A 19,416-nucleotide genomic window follows, 5' to 3' on the forward strand; every position below is an offset into this window, starting at 1 on the left:
AACTAGGTTGCTATCCAGAACACATTTTTTTGTTGGTGATGTTTATTCTGTGAATCTGCTGGCTTAATTGCATTGCTGCTTATTTTAGAGAGTGCACGTAGTTTCCAGGTCTCATGGAGCATATTTCAATTTATTTTTAATTTTCTCTTGTTATGTTATATTCTGACCAGTTGAGCTAAATCTAAATAGGAAAGCCTATTAGCTAAAATAATTAAATAAGAGCAGAGAATGCCTACTTCCAGTAATCTTTCCTCTTTTGTACACTTTTTCTGTAAAAGCACTTCATACATTCACTCTCACTGTGTTTCAGGAGATCAGGTCTCCTCAGTGTGTCTGAGAGAGCTTGAGAAACTAACGGGGTAACCTTTTTCCTTCTATCATGTCATCTGTTTCGTTGCATGCAGTTGGGAGCAAAGATTAATGATATACTCGCGCAATGTGCCTTTAACGCAGCCTTGCTCTTGTTTTGGGATTCTAGTCATAAATGTCATTAAAAAAGTTAGACTCTTATTGTTTTCTTTCCTATCTGCTCAGCTGCCTGCAGTCTACAGCAGGCAGAGATGCAGGTTTCTCCAGCAGCCTTGCCTGTTGATCTCTGCCTGTATATTGACTGTCCCACTCTGGTGTTTTTTTTTCCTGCCATTTGAATTCTGCTGCCTATGCCAAATCACAGCTTTCTGGGCTTGTGCCAGCATTGTGTACAGTAAATAAGAAGTGCAAACTTTCTGACCCAATGGGGCCTTATGTTTTTCTGTGTAGATTGCTGGACTACAGATGCTGTCATTGCTGTGCAGATGCTTCCCCGTAGTGTGGTTGAAATGTAACTAGTATCTATGGCCTTTTGGTTCACTTGTTTTCCTCTTCACGGTGGGAAGAGTGTGTGTAGGGTGATGTTTTATGAGGTAATAATTTTGTTTGATTCCGATTCATTCTGGAATTGATTTGTTCATTCCAAATGTAAGTGGTGCTCTGTGGTTATGTAGCAGGATTATGATTAAATTAGCATTTCTGGTCCTTGTAGTGGAAACTGAAGTTTAGGGGCGAGCATGTCCCTGGGACACTGTATCGTACAATACTGATGCGTGCGTGGGTCCTTACCGGCCAGCGCTAACAGATGGCAGTGCCACATTAGGCATATCTCTCTGCCTGGTAAATCAACGCCTGTTTGTTTATGGGTTAATTCATGCTGACGTCTCAGACTGGTTTCTGACAGAAGCCTGTCTCCCAGGGAGATGTTTTACATGTATTTAATTTTACCAAATAGGCCTGAAACATATCATATACGTTTAGTCAATGTTTGCGATATCCTGTTGCTTGATGTTTGAGCGTTTTAAGAAAAAAGACTGAGGCCTGACCTTGACCACTTCACACCATCCTGCTATAGGTCTGGATATTTCAATATGTTACACAGTTATTTGCATGGTAACTTGATTTACAGTTTTTAGGCTTTTTATGAGTATTTCCTTTGAGCTGTCTATCATCTACCAGTAAGTGAATGAACCTTCATACTGAGAAGTTATCAGTAGATTAATTAATTCCTGAGGATTTAAAGTTTTTCCATATGTCTCGATTCCAACTATTATGTTTGGTTTTTATTTAATTTGAATAAATTCTTTCTTTTGATGGCTATTGGGTATTACCAATAGAAATAATTTTGACATGACTTGAAATGTCGCGTAGGCCATACCAATATTCCGCATAAGAGATACCATCTTGTCTAGGACTTCTGTACTTTGTTATGAATAATAAAATTATTTACTGTAGTTTGTTTGGGGTTTTTTTGTTATTATTAAAAAACTAACCAGGAAACTGTGTTTTCTCTTAAATTACACAGTATCTGGTGATGCAAAATTCATACTTTAATATTGTCTATCAAGAGATTCTTTGAATAAGCTAAATTATGTTTGCAGTAGACACTTTGCCTTTCCTTTTCCTCTGTATTCACCTTTGTACCTCACTGCCATCCATAGTAACGTTCAGTGGAGCCCTTTAGAGACATATCTATGAAAGTTGTCCCCAGCCACCTGCCTAGCAACATGTTCTGGGTCAATGATAGGAGATTAGGATAATCTCTGTTCCCTCTTCCCTTGCTTACAGATGGGGGGGGGGAAGAAGGTTTAAACTGATACTTTTCTTAACCATTAATTTTGAAGTTATTCTCCAGCTGACCTTTATAATGTGAAATAAATCTGTAGTGGGCTACAACACAGTCCACTAAGCTTTTATATTTAAGTTTCTTGCTGATATCTCTTATCACCGCCGTGATCTTTCCCGCTCTCGCCCCAACCGTGTGGGCCCCGGCGGGCGGGAAGACCCCAGACTCCGCGGGAGCCGCGGCCCCGGCCCCGCATGTCGGAACTCGGCGGTGGCGGCGCCGGGCCGCTAGGGGGCAGGAGAGACCCGCCGGCTGAGGGAGCCTGGTGGGGCCGGGCCGCCGCCTGTGGGGAGCGGGCGGTGGGTACCGGCGGTGTGCAGCGCGGGGCCGGCCCGCCGCCTGTGCCCCCTCCCCGGCGGTGGGGCAGCGGGGTGCGGGGCCCTCCCGATCGCTCTGTAACTGAAGGGTGAAACCTCCTGTTTCAAAGGAGCCGATTGTGGTGGTCTCAGCGACCCTCACTGAGCTTAAACGTATTCCTATGTCTCATGAAGCGCGTCGTTTACACTTCTTGAAATTCCTTTATCCAGTGGGGCTCCTCTTTCTCCTTGTGTGTTTGCGTGTGTGACAGCTGAGACAGACGGCTACTGCACATGCTTTTGGTTGAGTGTGGCGCTGAGGAGAAAGGATTTTTCCTAATTCCACAGCCTGGTACTAAGTCATTCCTTCCAACGGCTCATCGCAGCCCTGCTTTTTTGGTTGTGGAATTGTTGATTGGGCTACTGAATTCTTGCGTTTTTCAGGTAGATAAATTAAAAACATGGTTTTAAAATTTAATTTGGTTTTATAACCAAAGCATGGTTTTAAAAGTTTAATTAAAAACTCTTCTTATTGAAGGCAGTTCTGTGTCAGAGCTGGTTTGCCGCTGGCCCGTATGCCATGGTCACAGCACATATGACTAATGAGTTCCTTCACTGCATTAGTAAAAGCACTGAAACTCCTTTTTAAGACTTACATGGATCCTGGTTAAGAATCAACATTTTTTTTAAGAGCGGTTTAATGGCAGAGAGCCTCTGTTGCCTATTTAAGTGCATTCAGTATGGGGCCTGCGCGAGTCGAACACTGAAACTTGGACTGACTGGGAATCGGCGCCAGCAGCACTGGGAACGGGCTGGAGCGGTTGAGGCAGTTAAAGCCTCGATGCAGCAGGTTCCCACCTATGCAGAAAGCCTTTCACGAGGCAGAGGGATAGAATAATTGCACTTTGGCCTTTGTATCTTTTTCAATGGTGGAGCATTAACTTGACCTTACAAAGGCATAATGGCTCGATTTCTGCCAGGTGACTCCCACACTGCTGTGTGTAATAACAGTAATCTAGCCAATACTCAGCGCTGTTTCTCCCGTACAGAAAGGCACTATTTTCTTTTTTTTTTTTTTTTTTTTTTAAATAACTGATTTTCTAAATTGCACTGCTGTTGCTTTTTGAGATCTCTGCCAACTCTAACCAACTGATGATTGGGCTCACTGAATATAATTATTTTAAATGAGGCCTAAAGCCCAGGTCCACCTGGCCTGAGATGCCTTAGATGAGAGAATTTTCAACTGGGCTCCCCTTGTATTTTATTAGGGAATGATAAGCATCTTCATTGGGCAATCCATACCTTAGGTAGGTTGTGATGGCTTTTAGAAGTGGTACTGTCTCTGCTCTGGCGCTGAGGCTCCCATCTTAGTGTGCACTGGGGATGACTCCTAGGTGAAATTTTTGGGTGGAGGCTTTGGATCAGTTATTTGTAATATTTGTCCACATGCTAATGGACTAGAATAGAAGTATCAGGACCTGTTAATGGCAGAGCTTTAGGACATTACCTAATCTCTTTTTTGTAGGTTGGAAGATTATGAGGATCTCATGCCAATCTGGACACGTCAGAGTGAGACTCTGAAAGAAACCTATCATGAATATTTCCTTGTTGATCTCATAGAATGTCAAGATGAAGAAAATCAGGCTGTTGTTTGTGAGGTCAGTTTGCCATGAGCTCTGGTTTTGTCTGATCATAACGTTAGTGATGCCACATGTGAGTGACAGCCCACACCACAGCTCAGCAAATAAAAACAACAAGCTTATTTTTGAAAAGTGGAATTCATGATCTGCACACACACAGTGTCATCCACCACGTATGTCGTGTAGATTTTTTTCAAGTAATTGGAACAGACCATATTGAAGAAACCATATTGCCATTTTAGATATTTGCATTACAGATGACCAGTTTTCATTCCTGGTGAAAATTAATATTGCATATGAAAACTAGTAGCCAGTGATGCTTTCACCGTTAAAAATGCTGTAGCTTTTTTCCATCTCCTGGCTCAGGCAGGCAGATTTTTGCTGAACCGAAGACAGAAACCCAGGAATTAATTTAAATAAGAAAGAGGTGGTAATAGTTATCCTGCTGAAAATTCCTGTTAATATTTTCATGTGTTAGTGATTGTGCGTGGTATTGTAAGCTGATAGGCAACATAACCTACTTAATTCCAGAAGTCTGTTTTCTGTAGCAAATGATTTTATAAAACCTTAACATGTAATCACTACCATTGGAAGCCAAATGGGAAACAATAAACCATTAGTGTAATAGCACATTACAAACGGCTATCTTTATAAATAATACATTTCAATTGTGCATTTGTAGCTCAATATGATACCAGCAAAAGGTGTTTGAGGCCCTCATAGTTTATACTTGCCGCTGCTGCCGCAGATTGGAAAGACACCTCCATGCGAACCAAGATAGATGCCAATTTTCCCTGCAGAGAATGAAGCTGGCAACCTCTTTTTGCACATATGGTAGATGGATTGGTTAATCAGCCTCTGCTGAGCCTTGGGCCTAAAATTACATAGCAGCCAGACAACTGCAGCGACCCAGCTTTTGTTCAGTTACGCAAACAAGGCAAACAAACAATCACTTGTTGTTTGAGGGGGGAAAAAAAAATTAAACTTTTTTTTAATTTATTTTTATTGGCGTGCTGATAGCCTGATAAAGCAGCTATACAAATCCAACCACTGAGTTTTCATTATGTGTATAAAGGAGGCTTTCATTTAAGAAAAAAGAATATTTTTTTGATTGTGTGTTTCACCAGAAAGTTGCATATGGTACTAAAAATTGAAGAGCTTCCTTCCTCAAAGACCTTTAACTTTTGCTGAAATAGTTCCTTTATACTTTTTGATTACACACAGCCAGAGATGAAGCACTGTAACTTTTATGTTTCAGCAATTTTTTTGTTCAATTTTTTTGTCATGATCTACAGTCACATGCTCAGCTTTTACATATGTGTGACATTGTCTTTATGTTTCAGGACAGTGGTACTGCAGTAGGATTCATGAGCTTATGTTCTCAAGTAAATGTTTCCTTGTATCAAGAGTGTTTTGACTTAGGGCCTTTCCATGGACTCTGTAAACCACATCCTGAAGATATTCTCAAAATGCCACAGAAGCCAAGCATTCAAGAAGGTATCTGTATTCTAAAATGCTAGATGGGTTCATGGTCCATTTATTTCTAGCTCCTGAGTAGGTTTTGCAAAAGGTTGGAAGAAGATACAGGTTTAGTAGAACGAAAACACAAATTAATGTATCTGTTTTGGAGGTGGTTGCCTCGTGTTTTTTAATTCAGGAGAGACATTTTGATAGCCCTGGTCTCTGACTCAGAAGTGACTGTTGCTTGTGGGGAGCTGGTGTATGCCAGGTATGGGATAAACCTAGGTTTCAAGTTGCGAAAAGCTAAAGCATCAGGTATATCTTCTATCAGTTAGCTAAAGTTGTACCATTAATTGAAGACTTAATTTTGAAGTCTGGTTCTAATGTCTGTTAGTAGCTAAGCAGCTTGTTAACTGTGGCTGTTATCTTGTGTTGTCTTATTTTCTTGTGATCCAAATTCTGCTCTCTTTGCTTATTGTTTGCAGTCTTCTAAGTTACAAGATTTTGGGAGATCAGGGTCTCTTTATTCTATTTTTATACCGGGCATGATACAACAACGCATCTGCAACCACCTTACTGCAAATGATGAAAAACAGTAACATGAATGCGTCACCTGTTTGTAGAAAAGAAGTGTCATGTAAATGATTTACAGTTGTCGTCTTTATTTTTCAGTGTCAAAAGGCTTTTTGAGCAGAAGGGCAACATTTTGCTATCTACTAATTATCAGTAGTAGAATTAAAAGAAACACCATTAGGTTGTTACGTATCTGCTTGTCTGAACACAAAGCAGCAGGCAAAAAAGGCAACCGGGGAGCTACAGCGCAGTGACCAGCTGGTATCTCAGAGCTGACAGTCACGGAACAGAAAAGGGAAAGAAAAAAAGTCTTATATCTGCTCCTATGGACTTCCCCTCCCCTGCAAAGAAGCGTCTTGCAAATAAGAGGTGAAGGAAGCCAGCTATCTTCTCCTGTATTGCTCTGTGCTTCTGGAGCTTCAGGAGTATTATTTCAAACTAGGTGACAGACATATGTAGAAATGTAAATGAGACTGAGGGAGGAAGAAAGATCACTCATGATAGTCTCTTCTGAAAACTCGTTGGTTCACAACCCTGGGCAGTCTGCTCTAGGTGACCCTGCTTGAGCAGAGGACTGGACCTCCAGTAGTCCCTTCCAATCTTAAACATTCTTTGACTGTTAACTGGTTCTGGTAAAACCCTTAGCCACTTCTGTGTGCTGTCCTTATCCAAGGACTGCGAGCTGTAGGCCCATGTTTTGTGGCAAATTCTGTGCTGCTGAGCCTTTTAATGAGTATTTGGTTATAGGTTTAACAATACAGCTGTTGCAAATTTTTTTAACATTTAGGGAATCTATGAGACTTGTTCTAAATGCGAAAACACGGCATAAACAACTATTCTATTTAGGTTCTCCTATGATTCTCATCAATCTAGCATCTGAGTGCTTTTCAGAAATTTATTAAGCAACATGGTTAGCAGTGTCACGTGATTATCTCTTCTTTTTCCTCTCCATTTAAAAACTATGTTATTTTTGAAGGTTGATACTAGTTTGCAACCCTGTGTGTTTCCTTCAAGATTTCTAAAAGTTGTAGTATTCCTCTATTTGGAATGACAAGGGCAGCTCTGAGCAAAGAGAGAATTACTTATAGACTTTTTGAGATAGCTTGAGCACAAATCACTGATGGTCTCAAAGACAGACACCTGAGAAAGCAATCTGGGTATCATAAGCTGAAAGCCTGACTTTCATACTATTCCTAGAGAGAAAGAGCCACTAGAAATTTAATAGTACAATTAGTTAGCTCATGGCTATACACTGCTCAGGAATATTTATTCTGTTCTCACTGCATAATAATTAAAACTATTGTTGTAGCTTTGCACATTCTAGAATATAAACAAACAATTATAACACTTTAAGAAGTGTTGGTTGTCCTGAAACATCATAAGTTGTTGTTTATACCTGCTCAGTATGGTCAAAAAGAGAAGAGCTGAAAGTAAAGGCTGTGGTAGTTGAATTTCAGAGAAAGGAAAAAGAAAGAGGAAAAAAAAATCAAATATATGCTATTACTCTAATTACTCTAATTTCTAATAGCAGTACAAGAAAGCATTAGCTTGTCACAAGTTACAGAAGTTTGTTGTGGTTTATTGAAAATACATGCTTTATATGATAGATATTTGATAAACAGCTTTTCTTTTTACTGCTTGTTACACGTTTGACTTATGACTATAAACAAGATGTCCATATTTTTCAAACAGTTTGAATGAAAATCCCTTTGCCTCTGAACGATTCAAGTTTCATTATTGCATGAGATGTGACTCAAAATTAATTTCATTATTCATTCATGAAAACTTTCAGGAAAAGCCCACTCTTAATAAAGAAGCTTATAGCAAAAATACCCCAGCCAACTCATAAGCACAGTTCCCCTCCTCTCTGACTTTTTCATTTTATTAAAAATGTAATTTTAAAAACAAACCATCTTGTTTGATTTGGTGGATTTCTTTTAGTAAATGTAGAGCCCATGTAAGAGTTGTATCCCAGTAGTCCATTGTTAAAGCTTTCCAAAATAAGCGCCAATCTATATCTCTGGAATTTATTATAATGTCAGTCATGTATAGTTTATATTTGATTATATTGCATAACATATGCACAATTATATCAATGCTGTTACATCGGTTGCATCGTTCCTGCAGGCTACTGTATTGGAAATTTGCTGCCAAATTGTACCTTGATGTGAAGGCAGGGAAGGTTCACTAGACACCCTGCTTCAATAGAGGATGTGGACTTTCTTTTAATGAATTCAAAGGCTGAGAATTTAAAATGCAAGCTGCATTCCTCTGTAGAGTAATTTTATGTTTCCACGTTTTAACAAAACAAACCAACATAATAAGGATATTTTTTTTCAGACTCTAGCTTTTAAGTAGAGACCACAGGTTGATATTATTTTTCCTTTCAAAATGTTATACTGAATAATAATGAAAGAGTACACAAAAATCTGTCTTTAACACAATATTGATATGCCACTTACATTTCGGGGTAATTACAGTAATTTGGTTGTTACTCTATATGGTGTCACGAATTAGTAGCTAGAAAACATTATGATGCAGTGGGAATGATTCAAGGGCTTTTCATCAGGCTTCATGGTGAACTGGCTTCTTGATCCTGCTGACTGTTACCTCTGCTAACAACCCAGCAACCACTGAATAATTTTAATTTTCTTTTTGTTCATGGTCCTTACTTCATTTAGTGCAACACTGTTTATGTTCTTCCCAGTCACTCGTGTACAGCATATATGTAAACACTGATGCAGCTACATTTGACAGTAGTGGATGGTGGAGCCATTAAGGGATTTCATTTTAGTATAAAGTCAGAAACAACATATCAATATTTACATGACAACAAGAGGCTTGTATTAATTAACTTCTGACACCTGCAAGGCTGTTTATAATGAGAAATGTAGCTGGGTTAATCAAGCCGACATTTGATCATTTCTGTGAAATATCACATCTGTGATACCCCTGGAGAAACCATGATTTCTAACCCCTGTGATTCTTCTTGCCCTGCACATTGCATCTGCATTCTTTTCTACTAACAGAAACAGATTTTCAGATAACAGTTTTTTAAAAATACTTTTGGCTAAATTATTTTAAACCTTTGAGGTTTGTTTTTTGTTTTGTATCCTTTTCTTTTTAAAAAAGCTCATTACTGTATGAAGAAATGCTTATGTTGGTGAATGTAGCTTAGATGGGTTTCCCAAGGTAAAGTTCAGAGAGAGGAGTGAAGAATTCCATTGTGCTGGGTTTTTTAAAGTTTTTTTCCTTCCTCCTGGAGCTCAGAAACTTTTAGTTCCTTGTGTTACTGGAGCTTTCAAATGCAAGGGTGTCCTGGCCCTGATGCCGTCTGCAGCAGTGACACCTATACCTCAAGAGTTTATTAATTAAAGCTTATTTACAAGCTTTATGTTAAATGTAAAAACAAACTGTGAACATATCTGTAAAATTAGGGAGGTGAAAATTTAAGGAATGGCAGAACTATTGAAGATATGTTTGGGGCTAAAATACAGCAGCTGACCCTTTGCTTTAGTAATTTTGGTGGTTATTTGGAGTAATATATAGGATTCACTAGTATTTCAATGTTTCTTTTCCAAGTTGATGATTAAAATAATTTTGGTCAGTAACGTTAACTTTAAATATGACCTTTATGATGACCATTATCAGATGACCTCTCATCCTGAATACCTCACCTTCAATTGACTTTAAAGAAAATAATCCACCACCACGCTGCTTCAGGAACTTTTTTTCCCCAAAATGTGTAACATCTGCTGGAGGAGCGATTGCCTGCTGTTTAGCAAGCGTCACGACATTAGAAAAGTTCATAGTTGGTTCTGTCGCACTCGTGTCGGGTGTCAGTGGAGTTCTCTAGAGCTGTTGTGTGTTGCTGTGTAAAACTGCTAAGAGCTATCTTAAAATAATGGTTAGGTAATTGAAATCAAACGCAATGCATCATGTATGTTTCAAATTGGGTTTGGACATTTTTATTGTGGTTTATTAATATTTTAAATATCTACTCTGGATTTGGCCCTGGCCAAGAGATTGAATATCAAAAAAATGTGTACGGTGATATTTAAATAAACTCCCTGACATGTAGATGCTTGCTTTAATTGGCTTAAACACTTGACCAGAGATGCTGTACGCATATGCTGTGTATGTATATATATGTAATATAAAAGTATATATATATAGCATTACATACACCTGTATCATGGCAGTCAATTTTTAAATATTGATTCATCGGATGGCTACAAGTAATTTCACCCTATCACCTTAGTTATCTGTTTGCCCACAAAAATATTATTACTCAGATTGGTATGAACTAGACTAGAATGTTACTATAATGTTATTGAGGACGGTAGGATAATCTGTCATGCAGAGATAGATCCGGAAGAAGAAGAGGAAATAGACAAACTGACAAAGATTGATTAAAAAGCAACCACTTTTTATAAGAAATAGAACAGGCTTTAGAGAGCTAGTTAGGTTTAGCAACTGAGAAGGGAAATTAAATCCCTGTTTTTTGTCCCTGCTTGGGCCAATAAGTAAGGGTTCTGGCTTGACTGGGACTTATTCTGAATTTCTAAGGAGAACTAAGGTGGGAATCAAGAGCACTTGCTCATCCTTATGATCATCAGAAAACAAGTCAGCAACAGACATGGGGTTTAAGATACCAGTCAATACACTAATGATTCATATTCTTCTCTTCAGATAGGGTAAAAATTTATACATATAAAACAAAAGTTAGGGATATCTTCCAAACCGTGTCTTGTTCAATTCTTAGTTTATAACCAATTCTCAGATTTTTGCCTTGAGATCAAATAGTCTAATGGAGTTCTAGGAGGGTCTATTTTAACTGTGACTTAAATAAAATAAACCTTTCAATAGAGGTACTCTGGCACACTCTTTAGTTATTGCTGTGATTCTGAGCGTTAAGCTCGCATTTCTAAGCCTGATGCATCTATTCTTTTTCATTACTCAGATGAAGATAAAAGCAACCAAACGAGTCAAGAGGCAGAGTCTGTTTCATCTGGAAACTTTGAACATATTCATGATCAGGATACAGCTGTGCAGGTAATACCACTGAACACAGCAATGCCGATAACTTTAAAAGCTAATTTGAAGCAAAGGTGGAAGCTATTAGGACAAGCAGTGCTTATTATTTCCACTCCTGCACTGTCCTCTGCATGGGCCCACACTTATATCTGCTGTTATGCATAGATCAGAAGCTGCTCTAGCTAGGATATGGATGGAGGTGGTTATAGTTATTAATTGGATGAGTTTTCCCATCCGGTTGCACACGAACAGCCAGACAGCACCGGGGTGGGAATAAAGTAGCACTGAGAGGAGAAAAAGCGTGAGGACCTGTTTGTGGAGGTCTGCTGCCGATTAACAGCACGTGGAAGCACAGCTGTGATTGGGCTTCTCTGCAGATGTGGAGAGAGCATTCCTGTAACAGGCAGGACAACCAGTCATCTTACTCTGAAGATCTGCAAAGTCCTGAGATGTTGACTTGACTGTGCTACTGAGCTAAATATCTGCTACTGATGGAAAGCTACCAAAGCTGAAAAGCAGCAATAGAGCTTGAGTTTTCCCTTGAACTTTGTAGCTTGTTTTGTACCTTGTAACTTTGTAGTCAAAGGGCACATGTTCGGTCTGTGTCTCTCCAGTGAAGATTGACTTGATAAAAGACCATTGCTATGAAATGTGTTGGTGCAGCATAAATCAGCAGAGAATTTATCCTGAGAAATCTGAAACGATTGCATGTATCTTTCTAGTCTCTCTGTCGGTGCCGTGTCAAAGCTGCCCTGGTTTTCTTCCCATTATTGTTCGTTTCCATTTCCACAATATTCTCTGCATTGATCCCATTTTCTTTAACGTAATGTGTTTTTAACTTTCACATATTTTCAATATGCATCTGGAAACAAATTTTTTTATATAGAAACATTTCTGAAAGATAAATATTTTATTGCCTCACAAAGGGACTCTAATGGTAGCTATTAGTTTGTGACTATATTGCTCTTCAGCAATAATGTATATATTTTTACAGGCCATTTTTATCTAGTGCTTCAGAAACAGATATCACATTAAAATGTCTCCTTGAACTTCTGTGTTTGTCAAAACGTGTCAAGTGAAAAGTACATCCCTGTGTGTGCTGGGATTACTATAAGATATTAATGATGATGCAAGACCTTTTAATTAAAAAATTAAAATATTTTCAGAAATGTTGTAAGTGATCACTTGTCTATTATTATTGCAGAAAGATGGAGCCGTTGACGAACTGCTGTTAGATGGTGTCAGAGGCAAAGATTTCAAAGCCTCAGCAACATCCCTTCTTGAGACTGAAGAAACAGGTGCTTTTCATCCAGTGTACAGAGGAGCTTCGAATGCTTTCTGTATCCGTCTGTTTTTTATCGACGAGAAACATGAAACTAGGTAAGTGTGGATGCATAGTTACTGCTTTCCTAATCTTTGTAACAACTTTCAGTGTTACATTTTTAGGACAAATCTAAAAGTGACAGCACCTGCTTGCGGTATGTTGGATTTTTTCTGACCTCTTTTTTTTCCATTTAATAACTTGCTGAAATTTTCAACCTCCAGTTGCATCTTCCCATCTCTGATAAGACTGTAGAGACAAAAAGTTAAAGAGTTTATTTTTGTTGGAAAAACGCTAGTTGAAATTGTGGAAAAAGGCCACTTCTTCCTCTGAAGAAACATTAATTCCAAAGGTGTCTTAACTGCGAAAAGAGCTAGATGTTACAGTACTGGTCGTCTTATTTCAAGGTATCCATAGCACGGACTTTATAGACCATGAGTTTAATAACTCCAGTACCTTTTGAAAAAAAAGTATCTTTCTACTTGTAATAGTAATCATTGGTGACTGACAACTTCTGAAGTTACCTGGCTAAAAGGAAATTTAGAAATAAACTTCATTAAGTAGAAAAATCAAAACTCTTTGAAAGCTAATTCTATTTATTAAGCTGTTTCTTGATCAAGACGGGGGCCTACACAAAGGGATTAAACACTGTGAATGCAAATATCCTAAGTTACCGAAGCAAAGCAAACACATAGCCTTCTTGGTACATATTTACAAAGTAAGATAGCTTGAATTCATTAGGAAGAGAGAAATGCAGTGCTAGAAGTCTGTGGTGTATTTAGCAACACTGATCAATGTACACATGATAGAACAACCACGCTACAGAGAGTCCATTCCAGAGTAGTTAATTTATGGACAATCTAAAATTCAAGCAAGATAATTATTCCAGAATAAAATAACTTTATTTTAAAGTAATACTGAGGTGAGGGACTTGCTCTGGAATGACTCCATTATACTGAAATAGCAATTCAAAGCAGAGATCTGTACCTGTGTTGGGAAATAATCTGTCTGTAGACTAGTTGAGTTCTCTGCTCATAGCGTCCTGCTTAGGATAAGGATCTATCACTTTTTTGCCCCCTTTTGACATTTTGTCCTTTGTATGCGCCTTTGTTGTTTCTGTTCAAGATATTTTTCACCATGTTTATTGTTGAACACTGTCATTCCACTGTCACACCAGTCCCATTCTCTTTTTCCCTGGAGACATCTCTGGAACAGTCTGGATTCCAAGATGGGTATCTGTGGAAAAGATAGGATTCCTTTCTGAAGACTTCTCCTAAGATTAACACTCATGCAAGATCCTCTTCTCGGAGCTGAGGAATCTGTAGATCTTGGTGTTTTCAGATACTCTGCTTGTGTGCTTCCTTGCATTTGCGTGATCCACCTGTTTGTAAAATGAACATCAGAACAGCGAGTATGTGGAAAAGATGGCATGAGGTAATCCTGACTGTATCGCAGAATCTTGTCCTGAAGGACTTACTGCTGACCCTGCACAGCGTCGATCCAGAAGTAGTAGTTTGGTTGAAGTGTAGGTCTGATTGCATCTTAACCCTCAAGGGCACTGGGGAATTCGTGTTACCCAGTAAAGTTGCTAAATGTTTCCATCTCTTAAATCTAGAGCTGTTCTGTGACTTGTTAGTGCACTGAAAATGAAACGTGAAGGAACTAAATTGCTAGTTTATCTGCAGATACTTGATACCTTTTTAAGCCCCCTGAAAAATCTTATACCTCCATTCTTGTGTTCCTTGCTGCCAAGAAAGTACTGAATACCAGAGACTAGAAAACTACATTGCAATGGCATTTTCTTTTCCCGCATTTAGCTGTTTTATTAAGTAGTCATAATTGGGTATTATATAGGTGAGCATAATTTTAAAATTTTGATTCAATTGTAGATATTTAATTAGAAATTATTTCTCTTTTCATTCAGTAATATTATTGGTGCAGGAAACTTACTTACAGGTCTGAAAGGAGGAGGGTTTTTATCAGTATTCTTAGGTAATATATATCTGTATTGAATTTCTTCAAAAGACACATTTTGTATGGTGGAAAAATATTTTATAAAGCTTCAGCATAACTTTATTTGATGGGTTTAGAGCTCTTTGGTACCCTTACACATTGGAGAAACAGGAAGGATTTGTTAGCTTTCTTATGTCTTTTTAAACTCAAATGTCACATTTCACTGGCACCATGGAAAAGAGAGTGGAATTACTCTAAACCTGTAGGCGAGAAGTAGAAAGAAGTAAAACGTTCAGAAACAATTTCAAAGTAATGCTGTTCCTGTTAGTCTGATAAAGTACATGGGATAGGTTTACCAAGTGGATAATGACAGAACTCTTGTTGCTGGATGACAATATCGTGGAACATAGCGACAACTGTTTGTAACCTCAATTAATGTTTGCTATATACTAATGCTGCTCTGACAGTCCATGAATGACTGAAAAACATTGGAGTCAACCACAGGAGAATCAATTTTTTTTTTTTTCCCTTTCAGTGAAGAGCCTAATCTTTTGATATTATTTCAAACATTCAGGCTTATTCTTGTTAATAAGTGACACTTATTAACGCTATTAAAGTAACGCTTTAAGCACTAGAAGTCAACATCTGGTGTGCAGCATGCAACATCTGCAGTTGATTAATGATGAACTAGCAGGACTGTCTGATTAGCGCTGTGAATACGTTCCTTGCACTTACAGAGATATAAGTATGGAAATGTATAGGATCTGTCTGATATGTGCTTTATTTAACAATGTTTACTCTTGGTTGCAGATCGCTGGATTTCTTGCATTATGTTTTCAAGCTTTTTCCAGTATGTATAATTAAAGTTTTAAAGTTTGTATGCATGTGTATGCATGATGGGACATAGTGCAGTTGTCAGCCAGAATATTTAGACACGATGTTCAAATAAGTCAGTGACTCACAGGAGTACGCTATGGCTAGTTACCCTGGGCTGTTATCCTGAGGAATTTGACTTCTCTCCTTGGCTGCTTTTGGACTTTATATATTGCGACAGAAGTCCTTTGTTAATGTTCTGTAGGGACTTTTCAGAGATGTATATTTAGAAAGCGAATGTTTCAAATTCCTTTGAAATCATGTATAGATCCAGACTACTTAGATTAAAAATAAAATCAGGGAAAATACATTAAAGGAGATGGAGTTAAAACCTAGAAAACAGCAGTATTAAGGAAAACCTTAGTATTTACCTGTAGCCTAAACAGTGGCACTGAAGGTTTATGTTTAGGGCGAAGCTAAGTTGCAGCAAATAAAGATGTGCATTTACAGTGCAGTAGCTATTTCACACTAACGCCCTGTGTGATCAATCTTTATCTGAGGTAACAGAGTCCACTTTGAGACACTCTTAATGCACACTACAGCATGTTGTAAATTCACACTACAAATGATGGTCCTGGTGAGCAGAGATACAGAGTTGGCCCTAAATATCAGCACGTTCAAAAATGCTGCTTCCCACCAAAGAAAGCTCCCAGAGAAAGTGAACCCAGAAAACATTTCAAATCTCTAAGTAATTTATTCACCCAGCAATGCACCTGTCACTCCTTGAAACAAAATGCCATCATGGAATCACCAGGTGTAGTAAGAAAAATTAATCACATAGTGTACTTGGAGAAGAAAAGGAGTAAGATTCAAATAATATCTTTCTACTGAAAAAATGCCATAGAATAATTGGCCAGAGTAAACCCATCTTCTAGGTCTGTGCTACCTGGGAGTCTCTCAGCATGTATCATGCTGCGTGAAGCACCTTTCTGAATTGTCCAACATCCCTGTGTGCAGTGAGATTATCTTAAACCACGTATTCAATAAAAAGGGATGGGAGACACTCTGGTGGAAGGGAGTGCTTGAACGGTTTGAATGGATAAAGTTATTTGTGGCATGCAGTTTTAACTCCAGATGATGCTCTTTTTCATCTGAGAGCATTCAATGGTGGTTCCTGCATTCCTTTGCACCGCTGCAGCCTTTACAGCACAGGTGTCTGAACAATTACGTTGACTGCCAATACATTGTGTCTTTGTGTGCATATGCACCCTGTAGCGCATGCATGCCAACAGCACCAAACTCGGGACAAGCTGGGCATCATGGTGCATATATAAACTCGAATTCGTCAAGTCTACTCTGCATGCAACGCAGTCAATCTGTGCATACACACTGGCTGTTTGTTCAGGATTTTAGGACACGCTGCTCTAGTTGATGGTCTCACATTGCTGCAAATGTGCAAAAGAACCCAGACAGACATACATTGTCCTGAAATTTCACTGCAGAAGAAAAGTAAGGTAGAAAAAGGGACCTTTTAAGGGAGAAGGTTAGCCCTAAAGGTGTGGGCATAGAGATAATGTTCCAGCTAGGCAGTTGGACTAGATGATCATTGTAAGTCCCTTCCAACTGAAATATTGTATTCTACTGAGGAAGAAAGGCGGTGGGGGAGATGGAATGAAAGGACCATTAGGGAATATCAGGATATTAACTAATAAATCTTTAATATGGGAGCTAAAAGACCTGTTTCTGTGAGCCAACTTAATGTTGAGCTCATCAGTTACTTTGTGCTGCCGAGGCATCAAGCCATCTAGGTAGAGCAACACTTGGAGCAGATGTATGTTGTAAGCACTGCATTCAGTTTTCTTTCTGTTCCCTCCAGTCAGAAGCTTTTGTGTAAAGCTTACATTGAGATCACTGAGAGCCTTTATTGTCTGCAAATCTTTTTCAGGACAAAGACTTCTGTGTCATCCTCGTGCCACATCATGTGCCAGAGTTCCACCTGATTCAGAGTTTTGTTCGGGTTGTCCCTTCCTGTACTTCCAAACTTGGTCATGAGCTTTACGTGTTCCACCGTGCGGGATTGCTCAAGTGAGTCATGTGCCTTGAGACAACAAATGATGTACTCTGAACTACTTCTGTGGAATATGCTTGCATCATCCAACCTAGCACCAGATGGGTATTCCTTAGCTATCTCAGAAAGCTAATATTCTGCACGGTATGGCGTAACATCTTGTAGTTAGTGTAGTGACACGATTTTTAATGAAAAAAAAAAAAGAGATAATTAAAAATGTAAAAGCAAGCAGTCTTCTGACTGCCAGTATTTATATATAGTTTCCTTTAAGTAAAAACAAAAAGTGCAATGAGATGATTCATTTAAAGTTTGTATGTATGGTATTAACGTACATACATTAATTATGTACTAACTTAACATTGGTATGGACAAGTAGCTTCTTCAAGTTCCCTCATTTGGACCAATAGAGAAACATGGTGCAGCATTTGGCCCTTTTGACTCGAGTCAGGTTGTGTAACATTGATATTTGAAAGCCTGTGGAGATTTCATTCTTGGAAACATGGTATAACTCCCTTAAGAGAAATGCAGTAATGCGTTTCTGGAACATGCAGAACACAGCAGTAACCTCATTGCTGAGTATCTATTTTATGTAATTTCTCTCTTGGTTTTTTTTGTGTTGAATCATTTATTTCATAGCTTTCAATTTCTGTGCTACTCTGAATGCTTCTCTAGCGTGAAATACTGGTGAACTGGGACACAGAACCTCTCTTGCTTTGTCTTCTGTTACGTGGTATGAGTTTTCCAGTGCTTGCTTTGTGTAACAAGCCTACACTGGCCCAAAGACCAAGCTTAAATTGTGGCACAATTAGAGATTTTCCTTTTTATGTGTGTCTTAATGTAGCTAAATATTGCATGGTTTCAGAGAAATACTTGTGTTTTAATTGCATACTTAATCACCTTTGATGGTATACAAATAGCTCATGCAGGAACTGGCCAGCTACTCTGGACCTTTGCAGAAGGTTTTTACCATGGGATGAAATTGGGCTTCTGTGTACCATGTAAGAATCCAGCTGGCTGGAGACACAGCCACTGGAGTAATTCCTGTTAATCTCAGTCACAGCTGTTCAGTAATCCACCAGTAGGATTGGTAGTCATATGTCTTCTTGCGATTTTGGTCAAAATTAAACTTGTTATAAAGTTTTTTAAAAAAACCTTACAATTCTGATTAAATTGTGCATATTCCAAATGATACCAGCCCTTCCATGAAAACAGAATAGGGTCATTAGTCGCATTTTCCACCATCCCCGTAGCTGTGCTGAAAAGTGAGGAAAAATAGCCTTTCATTGAGGTTTAGGATCAGAAAAGCTATAGAAGAAACCAGATGAAGCTTTTGGAAAGTTTCTGAAGAGCAAAAAACTCAGTGCACAGCAGCAGATACTCTCTTAGATAAAACCAAAATATGAAAAGGTAAAGATCGATATATTGTACTTGCACCAAGGGCTTTTGAAAGGCATGTGAGTGAAAAGGAAGTCACAGAAAATGGATTAAAAGAAAAACAGGGGTAAGAAGATGGGAATATGAAGACATGAAAGGGCAAAATCAGAAGAGGCGCAGGCACAAAATGTGATACTGATTAGTAAAGGTTGTAAAAGGAATAAGAAAAAGTGTTAAGTACACAAAAAGCAAGAGCGCAGCAAATGGAAGTATAGGTCTGCTACTTAACAGTGAAGGAGAAAAAATAACAGATGACAAGGCATAGGCTGAAATGCTTAATGGATACTTTTGCTCAATTTTCACTAAAAAGCATAATAATAATAATAGTGTCCTGGTCTCTGAGAAGTCAAAGGAATTGGGCATCTAGAATGAGTTAATTCATTGCTGGAAGAGAAACGAGCACAAACCTTGGATAGTCCTTCCTACTATCTCATAGTAACAGTGGATCTGGTGGTTTTGTTTATTTTTTAAAAAACGTTTCAATTTTTTTGCATGTTGTTTTTTCCTCATATTAAAAATGTAGTTCATTATTGGCACAACTACCTTCTCTTGGACATGAGCGGGGAGAAAAACATGCCGGGCTCAGTGGAGTGGCAGGAAGATAATATCCTCATGGATTGCATAGTGAACCATATTGCTGGTCTTGCTGACCATTTTAGCATCAT

At 38.5% G+C, this 19,416-nt stretch overlaps 1 protein-coding gene across 1 annotated transcript in view; it reads left to right on the plus strand.

Moving 5' to 3' along the window:
• The window catches only part of CFAP61 (cilia and flagella associated protein 61), a 109,470-nt gene that overhangs the window by 6,786 nt on the left and 83,268 nt on the right, over nucleotides 1–19,416 (plus strand). The window contains exons 6-11 of the mRNA XM_074162612.1: nucleotides 3,977–4,109; nucleotides 5,435–5,588; nucleotides 11,089–11,180; nucleotides 12,367–12,542; nucleotides 15,247–15,286; nucleotides 17,195–17,334. Of these exons, the coding sequence (XP_074018713.1) occupies nucleotides 3,977–4,109; nucleotides 5,435–5,588; nucleotides 11,089–11,180; nucleotides 12,367–12,542; nucleotides 15,247–15,286; nucleotides 17,195–17,334 (735 nt within the window). The remainder of the gene's footprint in view (nucleotides 1–3,976; nucleotides 4,110–5,434; nucleotides 5,589–11,088; nucleotides 11,181–12,366; nucleotides 12,543–15,246; nucleotides 15,287–17,194; nucleotides 17,335–19,416) is intronic.

The sequence above is a fragment of the Numenius arquata genome, chromosome 2 (genome assembly GCF_964106895.1).
Source record: "Numenius arquata chromosome 2, bNumArq3.hap1.1, whole genome shotgun sequence".
Lineage (NCBI taxonomy): Eukaryota > Metazoa > Chordata > Aves > Charadriiformes > Scolopacidae > Numenius > Numenius arquata.